We start from the raw sequence: 25212 nt of genomic DNA, 5'->3' as shown, positions 1-25212 counted from the left end.
TGAAAGTTCAAATACCTTTAAAGTGGTTAACGCTGTAGGACTTCGGAATAGATCATTATTTCGGCAAGGAAATTTTAGTTACTGGATCTCAAATTTTTAGTCTGAAAAAAAAGATATGCTCGTCAAATATTCGACAATTATTATTATTATTTCGTCAAATATTATTACAATTATTGCCTGTATTGACTTATATTGCATAGGTCGCATTGCATTATGTCATCAAGTTAGGTTCTGAATATTAAACAAAAGAAAATTGAAAATTAGGATTTTTCAATATTTTATGGTCAAGAAGAAAAGTGTCACTGCAAAGGTCCGGTTCAGCGTTTCTCAATAAGTCGGCAAAATCCCTAATTGTAGTTAAAATCAGTAAAAAATTGAGGAAAAAAATGTTTATAGCCATAACTATCATAATAATTATGAAAACGGTGTTTATTCATGATTTTAATAAACATTAAAAATTTAAATATAAGCATCATTTGAAAAATTGGACAAATGAATTAAAATAAACAATTCGGAGCAACTGAAAAAACTGGAAGTGATTCGTAGAATTAATTGTTTCAGACATTTTGCTCGTTCTTAGGTTTAGAAAAGTTGAGAAACGCTGGTCAAGTTGGTCAGAATCAAACTTCTGCTTGCGCCTTTTGCGATATGGTTTTATACAACTTTCAATATAATCGTTTATTATCGGTGCCCGTTGCACTTTGACCTTCACTTGATTGATTTGATTCTTCGATTTACATAATGTGAATTACGATGTACTGTATGTGTAATTTTTGACGTATCAAAAATTTTAGATTTCCCGGAAATTCTCGGGTCCCCCTCCCCCCGGGGGCCGAAGTGCTTGCGTTGCTTGGTGTCTCGCGGTTTCTCCAGTTTCTCTAGTGCTTGATTCGATATGAATTGATGTTATAATATGTTGATTTAAGGTTTAATTCTGTTGATTAGCAAAAATAAATTAACAATAAATATTTAATAAAAGAAATAGTTTCAGAATAAAAAAAATAATGATTTCAAAAATTAGAAAATAAATAATTTCAGAAGTGAGAAAAAAAAATCGTTTCAGATCAAAGGAAAGAAAAAAATTCGGCATTTTGAAGGGAAAAAATACTTTTCAAATAATCTTCAATAATTAAATAATTTTCAGCCACCTCGCTGGGCATTTTGTGTTGTGGCCTTTGCACTTGTATTCGTATTTGTATAAGAAGTAAGGAAAGAGGCAATCTCAGAAGTAAGGTAATAAATAATTTTAGAATGAATTAAAATTCATATTCATATTGCATCAATATTGCAATTACATAGTAGCATAAAAATTGAGATACATCCAGAGATCAACTTTGCCATGAGGGGGCCCTGAACAAAGCAAGAACTGGAGGCCCTCTGGCAACTGGGATTAAATATATTTGGTTAGTCGTTGGATATTGACTTCTGTTATCAAAATCTCGTGCCCAGAAAATTCTGGGGCCCTGTGTAAATACCCTATATTATAGGGGGTGAATTCCTCAATGGATGTAGAAACCTCATTCAAACTATCGTTGCACGTTTTTGAACGGTAGCCAATACATTACGAAATCTTCGAACGCATTTAAGAATACCGTTTTTTTAAATAGGCTACCGCAGCGCATACAAGAGCTTTCAAATCGATGATAGCGTGGTGATCAGTGTGCAGATTGCTACTTTTGTTATTGCTTGACCCTCTAAAGAAGTTGGTTCTCGGAGAGAAAGAGTCCAGAACAAGTGTTAGCTGTTCCTGCCAACTTCCTACAACTGTAATGCCAAACAGAACAAGATCTCAGCCATGGGTGGAGATACAGGGGCACAACCGCCTTCCCCAGTGACAAAGGTGGAGTCGACTGATCTAATGTTTATATATGTATATATGAATTGACATCATCATCATCGTGCCCCCCCCCAGCAAGAATGACCGTGCCCCCCCCCCCCCAGACTTCCAAGTCTATCTCCACCTATGATCTCAGCTGATACATCCAAAGGCTGATATTACCAATTGGTGGTATAGCCTGGACTGTTTTCGGTTGGTATGGCATAGTTGATACATCGCTTAGACCAACTGCCTTCTCTCAGGCCAATAATACAACATTTTTTCATATTGGGACGATATCGAGTATATCAAAAAAGTACCTTTTCACAAAGCTTGAAGTCTCAAATTTGAAAATCCAGTAGGGATATCCCGTTGAGCCAAAAAAAATGATTTTAAATGATGCAAGGTAGTATTCTAAGTACCTGTCTCATGTACGTAGAATGAATTTAGTTACATTCATTTTTATTAGAAATTTTCATACTCAATTCCATAGCTGCGGAGACTTTTCCGGGTGCATAAATATTGCAGCACTCAGAGTTTCGAAGGAAAATGTACCATACAATTTGAACTGGTGCTTACTAACAAGGCAATTATAAAATGATTGAACATGTGAAATAAATTACTTTTACCTCTTGAAGGCTGTATTGTATAGAAAGTTAACTTTTTTTTTTCTACACAAAAAAATCATTTAACTATTACTAAACCTAATTTCAGGAAAAAATCAACTTTACAACAAAATCACACAAAAGATGTCGAAACTTACATTCTAATAAAAATCAAAACCCATCATTGAAAAAAAAAAAAAACTAATGGAAATAATTCAATTTTTTTTTGGAAAAATTCTCAAAAAGCACTTGATTAAATGACCGAAAAATTTCTTCTTTTAATCAGAAAGTAAAAAAGAAAAAAAAAAAAAAAAAATATATATATATATATATATATATATATTCGACAGGAAAAAAAATCATTCGATTGAACTGAACTAATTAGAAAAAAAAAGTCTAATCACCTGCTTGAACATGTAGCAATAGAAAAAGACAAAGGGGAAAAATGAAATCAAGATCAAATAATGTAAGGGAAAAAATTCTCAAGAAGCGAATAAAAAGGAGTCGTGGTAAGGGTTTTTTCTTGGAATTCATGGGAATAAAAAAAAAACAAGAAAAATAAAGAAAACCCTTTTTTTACAAGAATTTTATTATTTTCCTTAATTCGCCATTTCCACAGTAGTAAAATTCTCCGTGAAATGGTCGGTTAAAAGAACAGTTCGAGTACCTCTACAGAATTTCCAATTTTTCTATTACTTTCTCCCACCCAACTTTTTTTTTCTTATTCAATTTTTATTAGAGATGTTGGGAGAAGTGATGAGAGTTTCAGTTTCGCTTCACCATGAAAAGATCACGTAAAGAGAGAGAGAGAGAGAGAGAGAGAGAAGAGAAAGAATACACTTTTCTGTATTAAACATTTAAATTCAAATTTATTTGAATTTTTTTACATTCTTTTTACTGTCGTTTAACTGCACAGATCGAAATAAAATCTTGCAGTTTTATATACTCTCTGTATATCTCTCCCCCTTTCTCTATAATATTTTCTGGGAAGGGATTATAGTTTTTACGAGATGGGGTGGAAGCTCCTATCATCTAAGTTCGTAAAGCACGTAATTTAGTACCCGACTGTTTTAATTTGGAGACCTCTTGAAATTGTGGAATTATATGCGTTTGGCTATTTGCATATACGTGTGCGTGGAGGTTTAATATAGCTAAAATTTAATTCGAATTTCGGATAATCCGAACTTTTACAAAACCTCCTTATTTTTTAATTTAATATTGAACAAGAAATTTTAATTCGAATTTTTGGAATAATTTTAAGTTGGTGGGAAAAGTGATGATTTTTGTATGAGCAAAATTTAGCTTGAAAATATTCTACAAGAATTCAGACTTTGCTTTTCTCGATCAATTTGATAAACAAAAAATTCCCAGAAACAAATAAAAGTTTGGAATTCTGATTTTCCGCTTTTTTTTTTTTTTTAAATTTAAAATGTCCATTTTAATATTGTTCAGCTGGAGTGCATCGAGAATGTGTACTTATTAATACCAAAGTTATGTTTTCTCAACCTATAGATCAAGGTGTATCATTCAAAATATGAATTTTCTTGTCGTCGTAAAGAGTATGGAAAATATCGGAAAGTTCTCAGATTGCAATACGTTAATGAAAGTACATTTACTTGGCAGCTTTAGTATGATGAGCAAAATGTAGAAAAACCGTTTCGTACCTGATGGTCATGAACTATTTTCATAAAACAGAAAATTGATTAAGAAATTCTGTTGATTCCAGAACAGTGGAATAATGCAGTAGCTAAGATCAATTATTATAAGTATAAAATTATTAAAATTTGGGGAAAAGTTTTGTAATTGAGACGATAAAATTTTGGTAATTGATGATTATTATACAATTATGTATAATATGTATATTATTATGATTAAGTTGTAATTTGTCATCATTTTACGGATCCAAGGGATATTAATTTTATAATTTGAACTTTTTGGATAATTCGAACTTTTTTCGAGTGACTTTGGACTTGGAATTAACCAAGTTCGACTCTAAGTGTATGTGATGCTTTAATATAGTTGAAACTGGAAACGTGCGCGAATTTGGATAGGAGATTGTGTATAAAAGCACGTTGGTAGAACTGAAGTTCTTATCAGTGTAACAGCGAGGTCTTGAAAACGACTTTCTTGAAGAATAATCAACTACTTCGTAATTCCGTGTGGTCTGGGTTCCATAGTAACCCTCTTTAAAGGTTTTGAGCATGGGAGAAATTAGCATGCCGTAATTGGTTGCTACGATAGAATGAAGGTAACAATACGTCTCGTAGAACGGGACTTTTGAGAAGCTCTTTGCTTAAGGTGTATTCCCACATAAATTTATAGTGGATTTTTTCATCCTATTTAGTTTTGTTCGTTAAGTTTCCGTAGTGAGCCCTAAGGTCTCTGGTTCGAATACTCCTCCATAGATGATTATGCGAGATCATGTGTGAATACTTTCAGAATGAATTTTAAAATATATGGCATTATCTTATGCTTTCAATCTGTCGCGGTGTTCTAACTGAAGTTTTACGCGAACATCGATCAAAAATTCAACAGAATCAGGAAAGTACGTATTTAAAAAAAAACATTAGGCCCAGGGCCCAATTTTGCCCTTGCAAGAAAAGGGAAGTGCTCATGAGAAAAAATACATGTAAATGGTTTAATGTTGTACTGAGCATTGATTGCCAATTTAAATAGTGTCGTCAACGCATGGGCCCACATAGGCATGGCCGGAGACCATGTTTATGTGATCTGGTACTATGATTTTCGAGTGAGAACGAAATTAATAGATACTTCCCCGAAGGCCCATAATTCGATTTAGACCGGCACTACATACAGGTTGTCCTAAATTGTTTGCACACTGGATATCTCTGCAACCATTGACTTAAGAAATATACTTTCAATTACAAAAACGTTTTCAAATGACGAGTGGTCACTCAAAATAACTTGAATTTCCCAAGGGATCGTATGCACGAAAAACGAAGAAATAAAATTTTATACAGTTCCCGTGTGCTAAAACTTCTAATTTTTGAAATGTAAATCCCGCTCTGAAAAGCCATTGGAAAAAAAATCATATTTTTAAATTCAATATTAACAAAGATATTTGACTTTGAAGTTACTAGCACTTGTCGCCAATGATTGTGAACGACTTCTTTTATTTTGAATAAGAAAATAAAATGGCTGAGTTTATTTTATTTGTGTACAGTCGCTAAAAACGAGAATTTTTCAGCCGATTAAATTTAGCCAACGTAGTGATAAGTTGCCAAAACGTAGTGATTTTATAAATTTAATATCGATAAATATTGTATTTAAAAATATTAAACTTGTTTCAAATGACTTTTTAGAGTGGGGTCTACATTTCAATAATTCAAACTTTTTGCACACGGGTGACTGGAAAACTGCTTATTTCTTTATTTTGTATGTGTACGACCCCTCAAACAGAGTTTGAGACTAAGTAACTGCACTTCATTTGAAACTTTTGTACTCGAAAGTATGTTTATGTATTCAACAGTTGCTTTTTAGATATCTGCTGTGTAAACAATTTGGGACAGACTGTATAAACTAATAATCATCACTAGAGCCCGGAATACATGCGATTAAAATGTGGGAAAATATGCACTAAAAACGCTGAAATATGCACTAAAATTGAAGATAAATCTGTTTTTTTTAATGCTTCGAGATATGCCATGAAATCAAAAATACGTGCGAAAAAGGGAAACAAATCCGTCAAATAATGCCGAAGCATGACACTAAAAATGAAATATATGCATAAAAGAAATAAATATGCATAAAAAGAAAAATATGCATTAAAATGGAAAAAAAAAATATGCATACTAAAACCACTGCCTAACCTAAGAAAAAAACGAAATACATTCTTTAAAACTAAGAAATATGCGTAGAAACTGAATAACGCATGTATTAAGAAGTGCAAAATATGCATTTAAAAATGTCGGAAATGCATTTAAAAATACCTGAATGTTTTTCCATTAAAAATATGTCCTACAATTTCCTCCTTACTCCGTTATCTTAAAAATATGTCCTAAAAGGAATAATTCTCTATGGCCAAATATTTTCTTAAAAAAATATTGATGCTTCATTAAAATGAAGAACAAGAAATCTTGCAATGTGATCAATTGGAAAAATGCTGAAAATATGCACTTATTCTAAAATTTCGGTGATTTTATGAATTTATATGCACCAACTATTATAAAGTATTAAAATTTGCAATTGCATATGCACTTGTGTATTTGCACGTAATTCGTGCTCTATAATCATCACCCAATTTAAAAATTGAACAGCAAAATTGTACATCGACAATGTCCCGTTTTTTTCATTCTATGAAAATATTGTATATCTATACTAATATTAAACTGTGAAACATATATGACAGATTATTAGGTGAAATATAGAAATATTGGGTCGTTCTTGGCAACTTGAGCTCATGTGAGGAATGACTGGCAATTTACTTAAGAAAATCTAATTATGTATTTTTCCAGTCCCACAAAAAAAAAAAAAAGATTTCTCCTTGATCAGTTTTCTCTTCGATGACCTAACTATTAGTTTTTATTTATTTTTTTGCCGTTTTCCTCCTTACTCCGTTTCCTCAATCTATTTTTAAACATCAACGTGAAAGGAAATCAACGAGCAGAATTGAATCAGGAATGGGAGAAACAGGAACATAGAGAAGAGAGGGGGAAAAAAATGTTGGAGTGACCTCTTCTTTTACAAGGAGGTTCTGGCTAAAACTACCGACGTCTGTGGTGTTGTTGCTGTTGTTGTCGCTTTTCTTGTTCTGAAGCGGGATCCCGAAGGGAGTCCTCGAGTCAGACAAACCGTCGCATCTCGTACTCATCCCGAGGCCCAATTCAATTAGATCCCTGTAAACTAAATTACCGAATAAAGGGCTCATCATTTATACCGCGATGCCGTCGGGGAAAAACCCAGGAATGACGAGAGAGTATGCCTTATCGCCGACCCTCAAACCAAGGAAAATTTTTCACAAATAGCGATCGTCATCCTCTTGATGAGTCTGTATGTATTCATTGAAAGCTTTAACGCGGAAAGCACCAATGGGCTCTCGTTTTAAACAAATTCAAGTCTAAACACCGGATATAGGATACACCATGTGTCCTCTTTTAGGAAACGGAACTTTAGCGCGGAAAATCATCTAGCCTGGAGAAAAATTTTCGATACTGAGTTCCCGCGATAAAATTTTAGAAGCGTTATTTCCGGCTTAATTAATCATTTTCTCGCCACGTTTCCTTATTAGTTTACTGACGCTCTTGAGAAAAATGCGAGGAATTTTGGAGAAATATCAATTTTTGTGCATAAATTTAAAAATTGTGAATTTTTAACGCTTTTAATTTGTTTTACTTCCTGTAAAGGAACAAATTTTTCGCAGTCAATCTTCTTATTTTTCACACACGTATATTGACAGTTCAATCTTTCATCTACCTTTTTACTTTAATATGAATGCTTTTAGATTTAGATAAAAAAAAAAGTTAGGTTCTAAATATTTAAAAAACGAAAATCCCTCATTTTTTAATATTTCATGGTTAGGAGGGGGAGGAAGAAAGATGTTTGGTATTGCTCTGGTTGTTTCCGAACGATTTTATATCAATACATGGTAGAGCGTATTAGGTTTAAATTGCATTGATTATTTTTGAACAAAATGAAAGAAAAAACTAATGTTTGAATGAAATAATTTTTCTTGTTTTATCTTGGTGGTTCTATCCGTTCGTGGTTCTTCAAAATAAGCGAAATAGCTGGAAACGAGTCGAAACATCATGACAACAATCGATTTCAAATGAGATAAAACTTCGGAAGCAATTCGAATCGCGTGGCAGAAAACAAAGCATGGTTAATTAGTGACGTTTTTTATGTGTGAGTCATTCTCAGGAAATCGGACAAAAGATGAAAAAATATATATTAAAAAAATTAATGTGAACCAAAAAATCCAAAATAAATTCTCAGGGACACAAAGTTTGTTCAAAATTAATGGTGAAAACAATTCATTTAAATTTAACCATGTTAAGAGATAGGCAAATCCAACGTTTGCATTTCTCAATCATTCCGCTTATTTCAGCATTTAACTTGATATTTATGCTTGACGCACGCAAGAAGTTCCATATATTTTGGTATTTTATTTTCAACTTGGATAATCACTGATACTCTGAATAATTTTTCTGGCAAATGCCTTTATATTTCTTTTTTTATTATTATTATTTGTGTTTCTTGCTATTTTTAAATTTTAAGGGGGCAACAGATTACCAGATTTCTAATTTATCTCTGTTTTGCTAGAGCATGAGTTGAAATTCTCAAAAGCAAAGTCTTCGGGTGAAACATTGTTGTTGTAACCAAGAAATTTGAATTTTATTTACTTCCCTCTTCTTAATTTCATAATTAGTGAAAAAATAATTTCATAATTTTAAAAAACCCTTTATATTAACTGCGCGCCCCTAAATCGTTAGGATCTCGGGCCCGATTGGCATACGTGGTAAGATGCCAATAGTTCTCAACTTTCGGCGAATGTAAGTTGAAGAATTAAACTGTACAGCAATATTTTCAGTCACCTTGTTAGCATTTTGCCTGTTGTGGCCTTGTATTTGTATTTGTATACGTGTACCACTGAACATTAAGTGATGAACAGTCGTCATGAATTTAAGTCAGTTCATCTCGCATTTTATGTTTTTTACTTTTATATCTAGCGATTATGAGTCTCGAGTGGTATATCGCACTTGACCGTGCTGTCAGGCAGATTCTATTTCTTCGTTTTTTTTGTTTTTTTTTCTTCTTCATTTTTTGAGAAACACGAGAAAGTGTATGTAGTGACAAGTGGTGACAGGAGCAATTAAGAAATTTCATCCCCACCAAAAAGAAAAACAGAGAGAAAATGCAAGGTATTAATATTCTATTTCAAGAATTCACGATTCAAGATTAAAGGATATTAATCTAAATGAAAATTGGGAAGATATCAACCCATTTTTTTATCTTTCATGCTATGTAATTAGACTTCATAAATTCATCATATAGCAGTTTCAAATCATTCTTATTTATTCAGTTGGTTGAGCATAGGCGTACGCAAAATTTTCTCGGGGGGGGGGGGGTGTTTCAATTTTTTTTTTCTTCTCAGGGTGGTTTACGTTTTTTCCTGCAAAATAACACTATAATCTCGAGTTGTGGGGTGTTAGAACCCCCAAACCCCCTTTGCGTATGCCAATGTAGTTGAGTATCATGTGTATTTACTGTTATTGCTTATTTAATGTAAAATCTTAGTGCCTAATGATAATGTAGTCAGTTTTTAGAAATTGTTCTTATTTCGAAGAGAATCTTATGATTGGTATACATATTGTATGAAGCTGTATGACTAAATACGGTGCTCCATTCTATTTTGGTGGAGTATACGTACGCGTATAGTTTGATAACTGGTGGCGGTTTGCTATGTCTCACCGAAGTGTCTTTGGAAAACTCGCATTCCTGTTTTTTTTCACTTCTATCAGCTTTTCAGGTCCAATTATTTCTGCATATTTTAATTACTTAATCCCCACCATTTGAATATTTTGAGAATTTTGACTCGATTCATCGTAGTTTAGGTCGATATAATGAATACGAAGAATTTCCGAAGGTCAGACAGCTTCGATGTTGTAGAGGGAAATTGTTGACTTTGCACCTTTCTATGGTGAATGGGTATTTTAGAAATATCAACAATATTCGTAATTTCCTTATATTCCAAAGGAACATTCACTAGGAAGAAAGGAAACGATCTACCGTTCATCCTATTGCGCATATTCTACATTTTCGTTACCTGAAAATCTTTAGCAACAAGATCATATTTGCGATCAATGCCACATTGGCTGCTAACCCTTTTATTACAAACAGTTAAATAGGTTGGTCCATGGTCATGTTGACTGAATTCTCTGCAAGTGAATAAATACCAACAATGTTTGCACATGAAAAAGCGCTTGTGAATTTTTTTTTTCTTTTTACATTTATATCATAGTCATAATGAAATTTTTAACAGCGTTTTTTTATATCTCATATCATTGGAATATCTCTCACGAGTTTTAATTTGCTGCTTTGATCTTTGTTTTTAACTCAAGAAATTATACTTTTGCACTTTATTTTAAATCAACATTTTGATTAATTCAGTACTTTTTTTTTATTGAAGCATTTTCGAAAACAAAAATCCGTTGATTTGTTGAAAACTAAACTATCGGAACAAGGAATATAGTAACTATTAACAAAAAATGTTTCCATGTAACTCGTTGAGTTTTTATACCAGTTTCCGTTTTAAAGCCTCGTATCACGTTTTTCTTTATCATTATTTATTTTTAATATTGTCTCCAAACCAAATCCAGAAAAAATCACATAGTATTCCCATTCACTCAAAATATACCTCCTTCTGATCAGATCATGTCCCGCCGGAGAGTGTCAAGTTTGAATACCGTATCGGTTCTCGGCCTTTTAGCTTAGATCAAAGCGTAGATCATAGTTTCCCAACCTTTCTTCAGAAATTTTTTTGTCCCATCGCCCCCGAACGCAATCTAACCCATAGGATCCTATGTTATATCCGTAGCTTCTACCGCCCCCTGAAACATTCCATAGCCCCCCCCCCACAAGGGAGCGTTAACGCCCACGTTGGGAATCACTGGTTTAGATGAACACCATAATTAATACTTCAGATTCCAAATCATCACATAATTTAAATTATTAATCTCTCTCTCATCCAATAGTTCTCATCTCGTATATTAAAATGAAATTGAAATAAATAAAAAAAAAAATAAAGAATGAAGTATATAATATTTTATTCTGAATATGATATACAAAGAGTCACAAACATCAAGTCATAAAATTCTTTTCAAACCATTCAATACAGAAACTATTTTGATTTATAAAAAAATAAACGCTACGAACTAGTCATTCAAAAACACAGAACAAAAAAAAAAAAACTTATTTTCTCATAAACACCACATAAAAAGTGAAGCGAATAAAGTCAGAAACGCGAACAAAACTTGGTTTTCTATTTTATTATTATTATTTTGCGAAATCAACACTTTAGAAAAGTTTTGCCTCCTTATTTTCAGGAGCAAAAGAAATAAAAATAACGAAAAAATGTGGAAAATTTTCTCTCAAAGACTTGCTGACTGGCAGTTCTGTCACTTTATGTTCACGAAATATTCCCGTATCTAAGAAATATTTTTCACTTTTTTTTTCCTGATTTTTTTCGTCTTGACGCTTTATATTATTATTTTATCTTTTTTCTTCTTCTTCATATATATATATATAAATTTCAACAAAACAACAAAAACAGCGTTTTGGATTGATGCCAAAAAAATACAAATAAAATAAGGGAACAAAAGCAAAACAAACTTAAAATCTTGGGACTCGTTCCCAGATTTTTGAACTTGTTATTTATTTTTGGCACAATGAAGGAGAAAAATATTTTTTTTTTGTCGTCAATTAAATCGTTGAACCGGATATTTTAATGAAGTGGCACCAGAAGAGAAAAGATAATACGCAAGTTAATATATAGAAGAACATTCTCCAATATAATTGCCGGTTGTATTATAGAATCTATAGAAAATTTCTAGAAATTTTTTATGTGTGTGGAATTACGTGGAGCAAAAAGCTCACTTTTCTGACTAAAGTACCTATTCATCCTAGAATATCCAATTTACGAAGACGTTCAAAATGAAGATATGATAAAATAATTTTATAGAAGTATGTCTGTGCTTGAATTCCCTTTGTTTTCAGCTGTCTGTAGCCGTAACGGGATTAGGAGCAACGAAGCTGTGGGCGGGGGGAACTGAGAACAAAAATGTCATGTTCCGAAATGAATAACCTAAGTTCTCCAAAACATAAAGTTCCAAAACCAAAGTTCTCCTTGCAGCCTGGCAGTCGAGCGGTTTGGGAGCTAGACTGACTGTGGGCTCGAATATCGCTTCAGGCTTGGATGCTTACTAGCACTAACAAATTACCTGGCCAAATGATTCGGATCTCTGTGGAATACGTGAGAATCACTTTATTTATTTATGCACAAATATTCAGAAAGCGTATCAGCCGCTGTGTGGTCATATTGAAGATCTCGCGAGTGCCCGAGTTCGAACCCTACGGGTGACACAGTGATAGTCGGCTGAACGCTGAAGTTCGTTTCCTGAGATTCCCAACTTCAAGGCGTGAATGCGAGATGATTTTTTTCGCCGTTAAAAAAATTCTCGCCACAGAGAGCAACAGACCTACAACGGTACAGATATTTGAATCCCTTCACTCATAGTTTGAAAATAGATGACAGCATTTAAATTCACGCGCAACACTAAATAGTAATTAATAACGCTAGATAGACCTAAGTACTGCACTCGATTTGGAAGAAAAAGTGAAAGAAAGCGAATCACACATAATTATTTTATTCCGAACTTGACAACAGCAATCAAAGAAAAATAGGCTTGAATGAATATGTGATGTAATTTGTCCTATGAGAGGAAGAAGGGGGGGGGGATCCAATAAAGTGTTACATCGAAGGAGGGGGCTTCTATTTTCTATTTTGGTCTAGCAGTGTAAATTGGAAGCCAAAATTTCCGGCAAAGTCTCTCCGGCAAGAGCAAGCAGACCTTCGACACGATACTTCATAATCCAGGCATCAGCCATTTCCACTTCAAAAAATGGAAGCAAGATGGCAGCACCGCTAAGACAGAAAGCACGCCTAACTTTGGCAACCTGTATACGTCAGGGCCACACGTAATCTCAGATGCTTAGCTAAGCTGCTATTGAAACGACGGTTAATGTGATTGCATAAATTACCCGTGCGCAACTTTTCCCTAAAGAAAAGGCTCTCTATCAGCGAAATATGTAAGTTCTTTTTTTTTATTTCAATTTTTGTCCAATCTCTCTCCTTGAAGAAATTCATTAAATTTCATAGCTATTAATGAGAAAATATTTACAGTTGTAGACAGCTCAGAACAAAGGAACTCGGATTAGAAACACCTTGTTTATATGTACCGTTCTATAAACATATTCAATATACGAAAATCTGTAATGTAAAGCAAATTTAATTGCTTGTGAAAGTGGAATATTTATATAAGCATCGAAGAGATAAAAGAACTCTTTTCTTTATATTCAGTGAGCTCGGAATTTATTTGCATAATGTTAATTTAAATAAATTTTACATTTTCATTATCTTTATTATCATCATATATCTTTAATGAATATATTCTTGAATATAATATATTAAACCACAATCCATCCAAGTAATTATGCATACATTTTATTTCATTTTTGGTTGAATCGGAAACATGCATTAGAAAGATACATTGATTGGGGTTTATGTATATAAGAAGAAATAAATTGTAATTATAATTTGTGTAGCGAAATATAATTAATACTTTATTTTTCATTCGCAAAAATATTGATTTATCGCAAGTGTATGTTGTTTTTTCCTTCTAACTGATGTCTTTAAAAATTATTCGTGGATTCAAAACTCGTATCGAATTTCAAATTGTAATGATTTTTTTTCTTATTCTTATGAAATGATGAAAGTGGATGAAATTTCTTCAATGTATCAATTTTTTTTTAAACGGGAGTTTGTTTGTTTTTTTAATGTAAAACGATCGATAGCGATTGGTTTTCATTCATATACTGTGATATATACCAGCAGCTTCAACCGCTTGCTCGCGAGTACCATGGTGCTCACTGAAACACTTTCAAGAGCGCTCGGTGTTTGAGTCTGATTTCGTACTCGCGAAGTGCAATCAGTATGTTTTGATGGACTTCGTGACAAGAATGCGAGCCGGTATCTTGTTTGATGAAGTCGCTCCGCAAAGACCAGGCGTACTTTCTACAGGATACTTACCCAACACCACAATTCAGGCATCAGCCATTTTCACTTCAAAATATGGAAGCAAGATGGCAGCACCACCACAATATGAAACCCGCATAACGCTTATCTATTTCAATCTCAAGGGAGGAATTCCTGTAGGCTTCGGACCACAGAAAAAATTCCTCGGAGGAATGGTTACGAGGTGCATTAGTAATAGTAGTATATTGATGAACTCCCCCTCCCATTAAATACCCCAAGCAAGTGGCATTAAAAATTGAAAAAACTTGCAGCAAGAATGGGTTAAGGAAACAGTTATTTTCCGGATATTATGCTGAGGTGAGCTCGGAAAGAAAAGTCATCACGTCTCCGCCGGGACTCGAACCCAGGCCCTCTTGCATACCGGGCAAGCATGCTACCATCTACACCACTGGAGACACATGAATCTGCCTTCCAAATTTCACGCACTGTGTCGTGAGGCGCTGAAGTCATGTGTCTCCAGTGGTGTAGATGGTAGCATGCTTGCCCGGTATGCAAGAGGGCCTGGGTTCGAGTCCCGGCGGAGACGTGATGACTTTTCTTTCCGAGCTCACCTCAGCATAATATCCGGAAAATAACTGTTTCCTTGATATGTCTGGCTGAGAAAAAAGCCATCTATATCTCTAAGAAGGGGTTAGTTTTAATTTTCTTCCATCCCTTTTCATTCAAAAAGGGGGGGGGAGTCAGCCCCTTTTTTACTCCTTTCTTACCCCAATGCTACGATGATATTAGCTCTATCTATTCGGAAACACAAGAACTAACTGCTGGAGTTACCCTCATCTAGCATTAACTATACTAAGTGAATATTATTTCCTACAAGAAAGTGGACTTAACTTAAAAATGTCAAAAATGGCTCTTGCTGCAAGCCCTTCAATTACGGAGATTTGATTTTAAGTTCACATCAAAGTTGCAATACGGGTACTCTTCCGATGGCCATCAATGATGAGCATAGCTCGAAGTAGGTTGTGACCTTTGATCCCCACTACGTGGCAAATAGAAAATATTGTACTTTACATACTTGCAAGCCGAAGGTGTAAATGATGTATGATACAAGGTTAGATTTGGGTTAGAGCCTGAAATACTGTGTAGCAACAGAATAAACTCAACTGAAAGTCTCTGCATATTTTAATGCCCACCTTTATCTATCAATAAACACTTGGATCTCTGAAGGCCCGCTTCCGGATGAAAAGGATGATTTACATGCACTCACCTATGTACCAAATACCCTAATATCAAGAGCCAACGTCAAATATAATTTGTGCAAACGAAAAATTATGGAATTTTTAGCATTTCTTTGCAAAAAAATAAAAATAAGAGATGGGTCAGAAATGTATTTGGACGTTGTATTTAATTGAAGTTTTAGGCCATTATAGTAGATAAAAAATAACAAGAAAAGAAAAAAAACTGAGACATCAATTTCGGTCGCTGTAATGGAACGGTTGGGTCGCATGGTTGTTATAACAAGCGTCGAGTGCATTACTGAATTGACGTTTTATAATCCAATGTGTCCATTTCTAGCCGTTTCCGTTGGCATACATAGTTCAAATGATAAGTGAGTTATACAAACCACACAATATTCTCACTCACATTCTATTATCATGTAATTAAGTGGTTTATTTCTTCTTTGCTACTATATATTTGTTTCACCCAAAAGAATCATTTAATATCATATATATAATACTAACGTTCATCAACTATTATGAAACCACAGACTCGAGAGAACTCGGACAAACCTCCTCGGTTTATCACTAACTCACGCGGTATTTAATAACTCTACATTTCACAGTAGCAACTGAAGCTTTTCCGTGGAAAATGTTATCGATACAAAACGTTATTAATATCACGAATTTGGACGGGAGATATGAAAGATTTCGTGGTTGTTTGTGCAATGTCCGACCAACTTGTCCTACTATTAGTTATCCCAACCGCATCCTCATTATGATAGAGAAAGAGCGAGAGGATCTGGACGTCTGCGAACCAATAACTGTCCGATATCTGATTAGATCTCGCCGAAGAGCTAAAAACCATACATTTTGATGAATAATCGTTGTTTTAAAGTGACCGTAAATCGATATGTTTAGTGTGTGATCGTGATTTTATCTCGTTCTCTCTCTCTGGGAATGATGTCGATTTTGAATATCGCTTGCCATTGCTGTGGCATTAGTTCAACATTTACTTGTGGGTGATTACAAGTGGTAACGGATAACGATAATCTAGTGGATGGATTTCATTACGATAAAAGCCAGTTATTTTCGGGAACCGCAATGGACGATTTTTATTTTAGAATTTCACAGAGAATATTACGTGGACAAGATTTTTTTCAGAGGAAAAATAATTTTTTCTTAGATTTTTGGTCTTGCTTTGTACCAGGCTTTATTTATTTGGATTCAGTAAGTTTTGGAAAGTAACGATTTCAAAAAATTAAGTACAGTCAAACCCGGTTATAATGACATCAAATATCCCGTGAATTTTTGTCGTTATAACCGATATGTCGTTTCGAGATTTTTTTTTTTTGACGGAAAATGTAATCAGATGCAATAAAAATTCTGTGCAAGAAGTTGTTATTTCATTATGATTAGGGTGATCATATTCGATCGAGAGAAAATTGGGGTCATAAATACGAGATATCACCGATTCTCACCAAAAAATATAACCAGCTATCAGAGAAAGTGCCAAATATGGCTAACCAATAACCCTTAGCGAGAAATAGAGTACTAGAAAATATGCAGTGATTTAAACTGTATTTCAGGGGAAAAATTAAAATATTAACATGCTAACCTATTAAAATTAACCAAATTAACATGACCAATAAATGAGAAGAATATTTATAACCATATTTTACACAATGTATAAATTACCCAAAAATACCTACATCTCTGAATCTAGTAAAGATTCTAGTACCATTAAAGTGAATTTCTTCCAAAAAAAAAAAACCGGGGAAAACGGGGCATTTTTTTTGTAATGGAATAAGTCTAAAAGGACGAAAATACAATAATGTTCCGTCCGGGTCATACAGTAATTTCAGTAATACGGTAATGTCCGGATCATGTTAATTAGAAGCATGTCGGAGCACCAAACTTATGGAAAAAAATCAGTTTTTCCAAAGTTAGGTATCAAAAAATGTCATAAAACGATGTAAAATGTGTCGTTATACCCGATTTTGAGGCATTTTCATCCACGTTATAAGCAAAGTCTATTAACAATATTTTCTATGAATATTAATTAATTAGCACAGACCACCAATTATTGACGTTATGATCGAGGTGTGACCAATGTCGTCATTATAACTGAGTTTGACTAGTTAAATTGCATATTTTGTTTATCGTTTTCTTTTCTAGAAGAAAATCTTGAAATAATTTCACGATATGTGAATTACTCGCAATTTACGTGGATTATTCGTTATTACATTATCATTACTAGAGCACGGAAGTTCAAGCGTGTAATAAAGATCATAATGTCTTTTTTTTGCCTATTTTTCAAATGCCTTTTCTAATTTTTCCTGCGTCTATTTCGATATCATTTTATGTTTATTCGTGAACTTTAGAGGCCTTATTCTGTTGAACTTAGATATTTTTAGTACTGAGAACTTATAAACACAGAATTTTCATATTTTAAAATCTTCATTACTTAGTACGAATTAGTACATATCTATCGTGTCTGCGCGAGTGCTGATAGGCATTTGTCTGTTAAAGAATATTTGCCGTGCCTGACACAAGGGGCGACGGAAGTGTTTCGAATATGTGGGTGCTCGTTTTGAGTTTCATGTAGGACATACATGCTCAATCAATGGTCCGCGAGCTAAATGTGGCTCTCGTAGTCATCTGATATGGCCCATGACAAATATAACCAAACCACTCAAGTGGGCCCGCGAAAAAGTATCGAATCACTTAGCGGCACGTTTCAGATTATTTCAGTGGCTAGCTGCAGGGCCACAACTAGACTCTTTGTCAGCCGGGATAAGCACTCTTTTTGGTGCTCCTGTGTAATGTAGGTGCAGTTGAAAGGTTAATTAGGTCTCTTTGTAGCGAATTTTTGAATTTAATGAAATTTTTATCAGAACGCTCATATTTTCTTTTATAATCGCACATTAAAAATCATTTTTCTGTGGCGTATCTTTTTATGGTGACTCCATATATAGAAACGCAATTTAAAAAGAAACTGGTAGATATTTGAGATATTATGTGACAATAAATTTGATTGGACATTCATATCCTCGAGCTTAAAAATACGTTGTATAAATATAAATCATCATTTAGAATCGTTAATAACTATATTAATAATTCACTCATTTACGGAAATGTTTGAAGACAATGATAGAACTGTTGTGAACTAGGCTTACTGTTATTTTTTTCTGAATCTTGTGTGAAATGTTACTTTCTGAAATTATTTTAAATTAAACCTTTTACAGGACAAATTCTAATTTTAATGTATATGTATCATTTTTTCTCTTTTATTTCCCCTTCTGGTTGCTTTATTTACGAATACCAATTGAGAAATTAATGAAAAAAAAAATTACTGTGTGTTTTCTGGACTTGCTCATGTCCATAGAAACATTTATCGTGCAAAACGTTTTCTGATGGATTGTTTCCATAGAATGTATATTATTTAATTATAATTATTTCGTTTGTTGAATAAGTAGAAGATGCTCTCCGACACGACCCAACCTCCTAGGAGGTGAAGAGATAAATTTGTCCTGCACAACAGCTCTGGGCGTGAGCGGTCATCAATCAATCCATACAAACATCATTGAAATTAAAAGCGGAACACATTACAAAATTAGGTAGTTTAGACATTAAATTTATGACGCATAAGTGCTGAAACGAACAAAGTTTTTGTTTTGTAAATTAATTTTAAAACCTCATATCTCAAATGAAACCGACGTTCCTAATAGGGAACATTTGACGATAAACGGTTAATACAATACATTATTTGAAAACTTCTTTAAAAATTCTTCCGCGAAAATTTTTTCAATAATATGAATTTGTTTTCGATCCTATAAGTGCTGAAAGAGAAAAAAATTGTTAATTACTGACAAAAAACCCAACTCGTAATGCGAAATTCACTTCACGCAGAACATGGAAGTGGAATATAAATCGTTATATTATATAAACGAGTCTTGGATTCCATTGTCAAGATTTCTTCGTGATGCACTGCTGCATATCTTTCTCAAGTATTTAAATGATGCGAAGCACTATTTTTTAAATGGATCATCTTGAGGCTCCGAAAGCCAAAAAAAAAAAGTAACTGGTTCTTCAGAAAAGATGGAAACAAAAGTAAATTTGAATTTCATTTCTTTTCTTTTTTCCGTTTATAATAACGCAACACTGGAGAAAAGAACGAAATTATTTTCTCATTCTTTTGACAGTGTTCGAATACACAGAGACAAAAAATTTTAGGCATTCGAGATGTGACGTGATAATACATTTGATTCGACATTCATAAAAAACTCGAAAATTTCCAAAAAATATCGTTGCTAAAATTCACATCATAGTTTAGAATCTTTAATCAACTAAACTCTTTATTAGCAATAATTTTATGAGACATTGATAGAAATGAGGCTTAATAAATGTTACTTTTCCTGAAATCTTGAGTTCATATATTTTTCTCAATATCAGTTTCCGATCTTGTAATGTCTTGAAAGAGAAAAAAAAATTAATTATTGAAAAAAAAACCTAATGTGTAGCGCGAAATTCGCTCCACGCGGAACATGGAAGTGGAATATAAATCGTTTAATCTTATATAAACGAGTCCTGGATTCCATTGTCAAGGTTTTTTCCGTGATGCACTGCTGCATATCTTTCTTTAGTATTTTAAATGACACGAAGCACTATTTTAAATGGATCATCTTGATGCTCCGATTGCCAAATAACCGGTCCTTCACACAAGATGGAAATAAAAATGAAATTGAATGTCATTTTTTTTTCTCCCCTCTTCCGTTTAATAATAACGCAACACTGGAGGAGAGGAACTACTTTTTTTGAGCGGATGCGTCGAGGAGATGATCGCGGATGCGTGAAGAGACGAACTTGGACCGCAGCGCTCGCTTTTGGTTGGTGTGCCTCCGCCGGCAAAATTTTCAGCCAGTCGAGCACCAGATCTCAACGTGGAAGGTTTGAAGCGCGTGTTCAACTTGTGATATCATTACGAATATAAGTTATTATTGCATTTCTCTCTTCTCTTCTTGTTCCGTGTCTTCATCTTTTTACAACAAGTGCGTCCGTCGTTAGAAAATTTCCATCTGAGCGGAAAAAAAAAAAAAATTGTTGGTATAGATGCTGTGAAAAAAAAAACATTAATTTCCTTCGTCATTCGAAAAACAAAACTTTTCAATTCGAAGAAATCCAGCTAAATTATGAAGCCGTGTCGAAGGATAGATAGTTTTCTTCTCGTATTAACAGGTAAATTTCATTGTAATTTTTTTTTTTTTCATTTGAAATTTTATGATTTTCAAATTGAATTAATTTTTCTAAATTCATAATTTTATATTCTGTTCTAAACTATATATTTTCCGAGTTTATAAATAATATGCCAATATATATATTAAAATATTTTTATTCAAGTTCCTTTATGATGAAATAATTATTATTTAAGTTGTAAAATCGACTTGGATAATTGGTTATTTATAATATTCAATGTGTGTATATTTTTGAGGTATTTTTTGAAATTTATTTATTTATCCTCGTTGGTGTAATAGTCTACATGGTAGATGCTTTTCTCGCATTCGGATTAGATACGCTTAATATTAAAATAACATTTAGGATTTGTTTTTAATACATTGAGGGTCATTTTCTGTACTTGAATTTTTTTTTTTAAATTCATCTCGGAAAATTATATTGTATACTGATTTCATTATCATCGGAAAATAAAATTTATTTCGAGCGTATTCAATAAAATTTAATCGATCTCTTAATGCATATTTTTAACCCGGTGATCTCTTGATATTTATTTCATTGAAAATTCACGAACTATTTCGAAACGACGTGGATTTTGGTGTTAATCTTTGATGCTAATTTCATTGCATCACTTAATCAATGTTCATAGTGTTGATGCCTCCTAAATCCTGAAGCAGGGCCTCTAGGTTGGGATCGTTTGCTGTGGCCCCCTTGTCAGATGTTTCATGGACCTTAAATGTAGTGAATTTATAGCGTGAAAAAACAAAAATGATCAGAACCATCTCTAAGCCCACGGGCTGTAGCATTGTCGCCTCCGCCCTTGTGGATTCCATGGATTTTACGTTAGTCTATAATTTACACTCAATTGCGCCGTTTCTCAAAGTATGCGTCGTGCCGTGGTGATTCATTCACAGATATTTTCAAGAGTGTCTAATGTAAAGTTAGAAAACTATAATGGTGGAACATGTTACTGGGACAAGATTGGATATATTCACCGGTAATCGATTGTTAACGCAATAATTTCCTGCTCAACAGGTATGATTTAAACTCCCGACTTACCTACGGTTTTAGTAAATCGTGAAACCGGATAGAGAATCCCTGTTAAATTTATATGCGACAAATGCGTAAAATGAACGTAAGCGGTAGAATGAATCTGAGGAGTTAGTGATATCGGGATTTTTGTTAATAAGCGTAAAATACGCCAATATGTTGTGGTGGAAAATCAAACACGACCTAGCTACTAATACTCAAAAAGTTCTGATGACGTTTTAAATCTCTAAATAGTCTCAAAAAGCATTACGAGTAATTACTGACGTGAGCCCCTTGACGTGAAAAAATATATAATTGTGCTCATAAGATTAATGTAAGCGCCGTATCAGTGTAATTTACCCTATAATTTATCATTGTTTCTTCGTAGTTTTACTGAGGGTAATTTGTGCGGAAATACTTACGGAATGCCCAGAATTATTTTTGAATAGGTTAAATGCACTGAAATATTAATTACTTATAAAATTTTCGATTTTTTTTTGATCGATTATATGATTCTAATTATACTTTTATGTTTTGAAAATCGTATTAATGTATTCAGCACAAAAAAACTGAATCATATTTAAAAAAAATATTAGTATAGCTGCAAATATTCTAAGAAATACGGTGCAAGTTTTTTTAAGTCTGTTTATTAGATACTTTATACACGAACTTTATTAGCAACCGCGTGTTAACTAACATAACATTCGCGTGTGAATTTTAGATTTTTTGTTCCCTATTTTTTTTTGTTTCACTCCTGAATCATTTCGAGGACTTGTACATGTACTTACACACTCACTCTTATTAGATCACGCCGTGTAGCAACCAACGGCTGTCAGGTACTTGTGCGGTTGTCGAGCTCCTTATCTTAATAGTGATAAGAAAAGGCGACCGTTTTTGCACTGATAACAATTCACTTTCTTTCACTGGGCGAGGTTCGTTTTGGGGAAAAACATAAGAACGAATTTTTTTTTCGAGATCTTTGCGACCCCGCGTGAAAATTCATGTTCCGAAATCTTTGCGTTCCTACACACAAAATCACTCTCCGCGCGAAAGAGCAACAGGTGGTCAACTCTGTAAATTTCGTGTCGTTAAGGCCGGGATTACACTATAAAAGTTTGATAAAAGTTCGTTTATAAAACTTGAAAAATGTAACCAATAAACACATCTGTTACATTCGAGCGAACTTAACTGATCGACCTATTGGTTGCATTTTTCAAGTTTTATAAAAGAATTTTTATCAAATTTTTATAGTGTAATACCAGCCTAAGACGTGGAAAATTCATGAAAACTTCCAGAAATTTGCTTCAAGTAACGAAGGATATTAAATAGCGATAAAAATTATACGAAAAATAATAATCGTGAAAATGTAGAGGATACAAATATATATTTTTTTATGATAGCAACTCCGTTCAATCTGATTTTCTATAGGTGTATACAGAAATGCAAATATAATATCGGGAAATGAAAAATCTCTGAATAATTATCAAAGCTGTGATCGTTATCTTTCATCATAATTAAAAATGAATTTTTTCCCCCATTCTGTTCTCACGGTAGTAGCGGTAATTAACGACATTTCCTCTCTTCGCCTCATGATGAATAATTGCTTACGAGTGCCACAAATAGGTTTAAAAAAATGGGTTGTTTTTTTTTCAGGTCCTCGTTTGTTCACTTCACACATGCTCCACATTTCCATTTTTTTCTCTGTTTCGGACAGGTTTTTTTTTGAATGATTTTTATTGTAACTGATTCTCAATGAATAGAACTATTCTTTTAGATTCTTTAATATTGATCTTATAATGGGATCGAGTTATTTCACAACTAGATACTTCAAAATACTCATCAAATAGCAGTAAAACTCGATTACAACGGCAGTCGGAAACAAATAATTATGTCACTTTGATGTAATGATGCAGAGATGAATGAAACTTTCATTACTTTTACGGTGAGGCCTTTTTCATATGCGGAATACACCTATGAAATTCGAATTAATGAAATCTATGTATGCGGTTTTATGACCCGTTTAAGTAAATTACAAGAGTTTTTGCATGAAAGACAACGTTTGATTTTAACATATTTAAGCATTCCAATCCCAAAAATTATATTTGCAATTTACTATGGATACTGATGGTAAAAACATAGCCTACTGGTGAGGATCCAAGGCTTCTAGGAACTCTGAAAATGAAAGCTGATTATTAATAGTATTGACCAGTGGTTTCCAACCTTTTTGACTCGATGAGCTTTTTTTTGGAATTAATATCTATGACGGAAGCTCCTTGGTTTTTTTTTTCACCCAATGTACCGATTTATGTGATTTACTTGAAGTGACCGTGTAACACAGGCTGAAAACAGCTGATATAGGAAGTCATTCGATAAAACGTTTTATTCTCATAATTATCGGTATCAAGAATGAGAAAAATTTCAGAATTTTTCAGCGTAAATTTTAAGATTTCTCAGAAAAGTACCACAAACACCACAGGAAAAAGTGCTGAAAAATATTGTTGTATCGGATATTTTAAATCATTGACGAAAAACAATGATGTTGAGTGGCACATGGTTAGACACATCTCAAGCGCCAGGTCACCATCACTGGAACATTGAAACACTGCACTGGTGCCTAAAATTTTCGGGGTTTGTGCTTGCTAAAGCGGAGTCAAGAGATGACACAAAATTTTCTGATTTCATAATCTCTATTCTAATATTCGGAAGATATCATGAAGCCACGGAAAAGTCGGGGTGGTGGGGGGGGACCACATTATTTAGGACTCTTTTTCTTGGGAAAAAGACTATGCCGATTTTTCTGGCCCTCCAGCAATAGTCATCATGTGAATCCACCGGGACAAATTATAATCAACATTGTATCGAAGATGTGCTGCTTGTTCGACTTCAAAACTCTCACGATTATTTTATATGTACAGTGAAACCTCGATGTAACGATATTCTGCAGACAAAAGAAAAAATGTAGGGGGAATTATCATTATATTGAGAAGCAACATAATTTTTACGTGATCAAATTTATGCTGCTGTTGTCATCCTGTCTATATCAGCATTGTTTATACCACCAGAAAACACGCTTTTGCGTATTCATTCGCCACAAAAAATTATAATTGGCTAGTTTATTAATGAATTTCACTTCGATGCGTTGTCCCTGTGAACAAGTTTTACAGCAATGTGTCTTACAAAGAAATGAGCAATAACTTTCTTTCGCTTTTAGCATATAATTTCTATGGCGGAGCCCTACAGGCTATAATAGTATTTTTTTAGCTTTATCAAATTTACTGATTCATTTTATTTTCCAGTGGCCGCGAAGCACAGGTTGAGAACCGCTGCTTTAATGCAAAATGTCGATGTTTTTGGCACGGTTTCGTTCAGAACTAAAAAAAGTGACTTAATGAGTGATTAAAATCAAATTAAAAACCATTTTGAGCAAAAATATTAAAAAAAAGTTATAGCGGTTTCAAAAATCTCTCAAAAAATCGTTATAGAGAATTTATCGTAGTAAAAGATATCGTTGTATCAAGAGTACTTTAACATTAGACTAAAGGC

At 33.5% G+C, this 25212-nt stretch overlaps 1 protein-coding gene across 3 annotated transcripts in view; it reads left to right on the top strand.

Moving 5' to 3' along the window:
* The first annotated feature begins 20329 nt into the window (after window positions 1–20329).
* Window positions 20330–25212, top strand: part of LOC149076163 (fasciclin-2-like) — a 190896-nt gene continuing 186013 nt past the window's right edge. For all 3 annotated transcript variants that reach the window (XM_089243714.1, XM_089243713.1, XM_089243712.1), the window contains exon 1: window positions 20330–20646. In XM_089243714.1, the coding sequence (XP_089099840.1) occupies window positions 20601–20646 (46 nt within the window). In that variant the 5' untranslated portion in view covers window positions 20330–20600. The remainder of the gene's footprint in view (window positions 20647–25212) is intronic.

Source organism: Pholcus phalangioides, unplaced genomic scaffold (assembly GCF_987345545.1).
Source record: "Pholcus phalangioides strain wild (caught in Gottingen) unplaced genomic scaffold, Ppha-v1.0 ptg000015l_1, whole genome shotgun sequence".
Lineage (NCBI taxonomy): Eukaryota > Metazoa > Arthropoda > Arachnida > Araneae > Pholcidae > Pholcus > Pholcus phalangioides.
The sequence above is the reverse complement of the archived record's forward strand: the minus strand, read 5'-3'. Positions and strand labels throughout refer to the sequence as shown.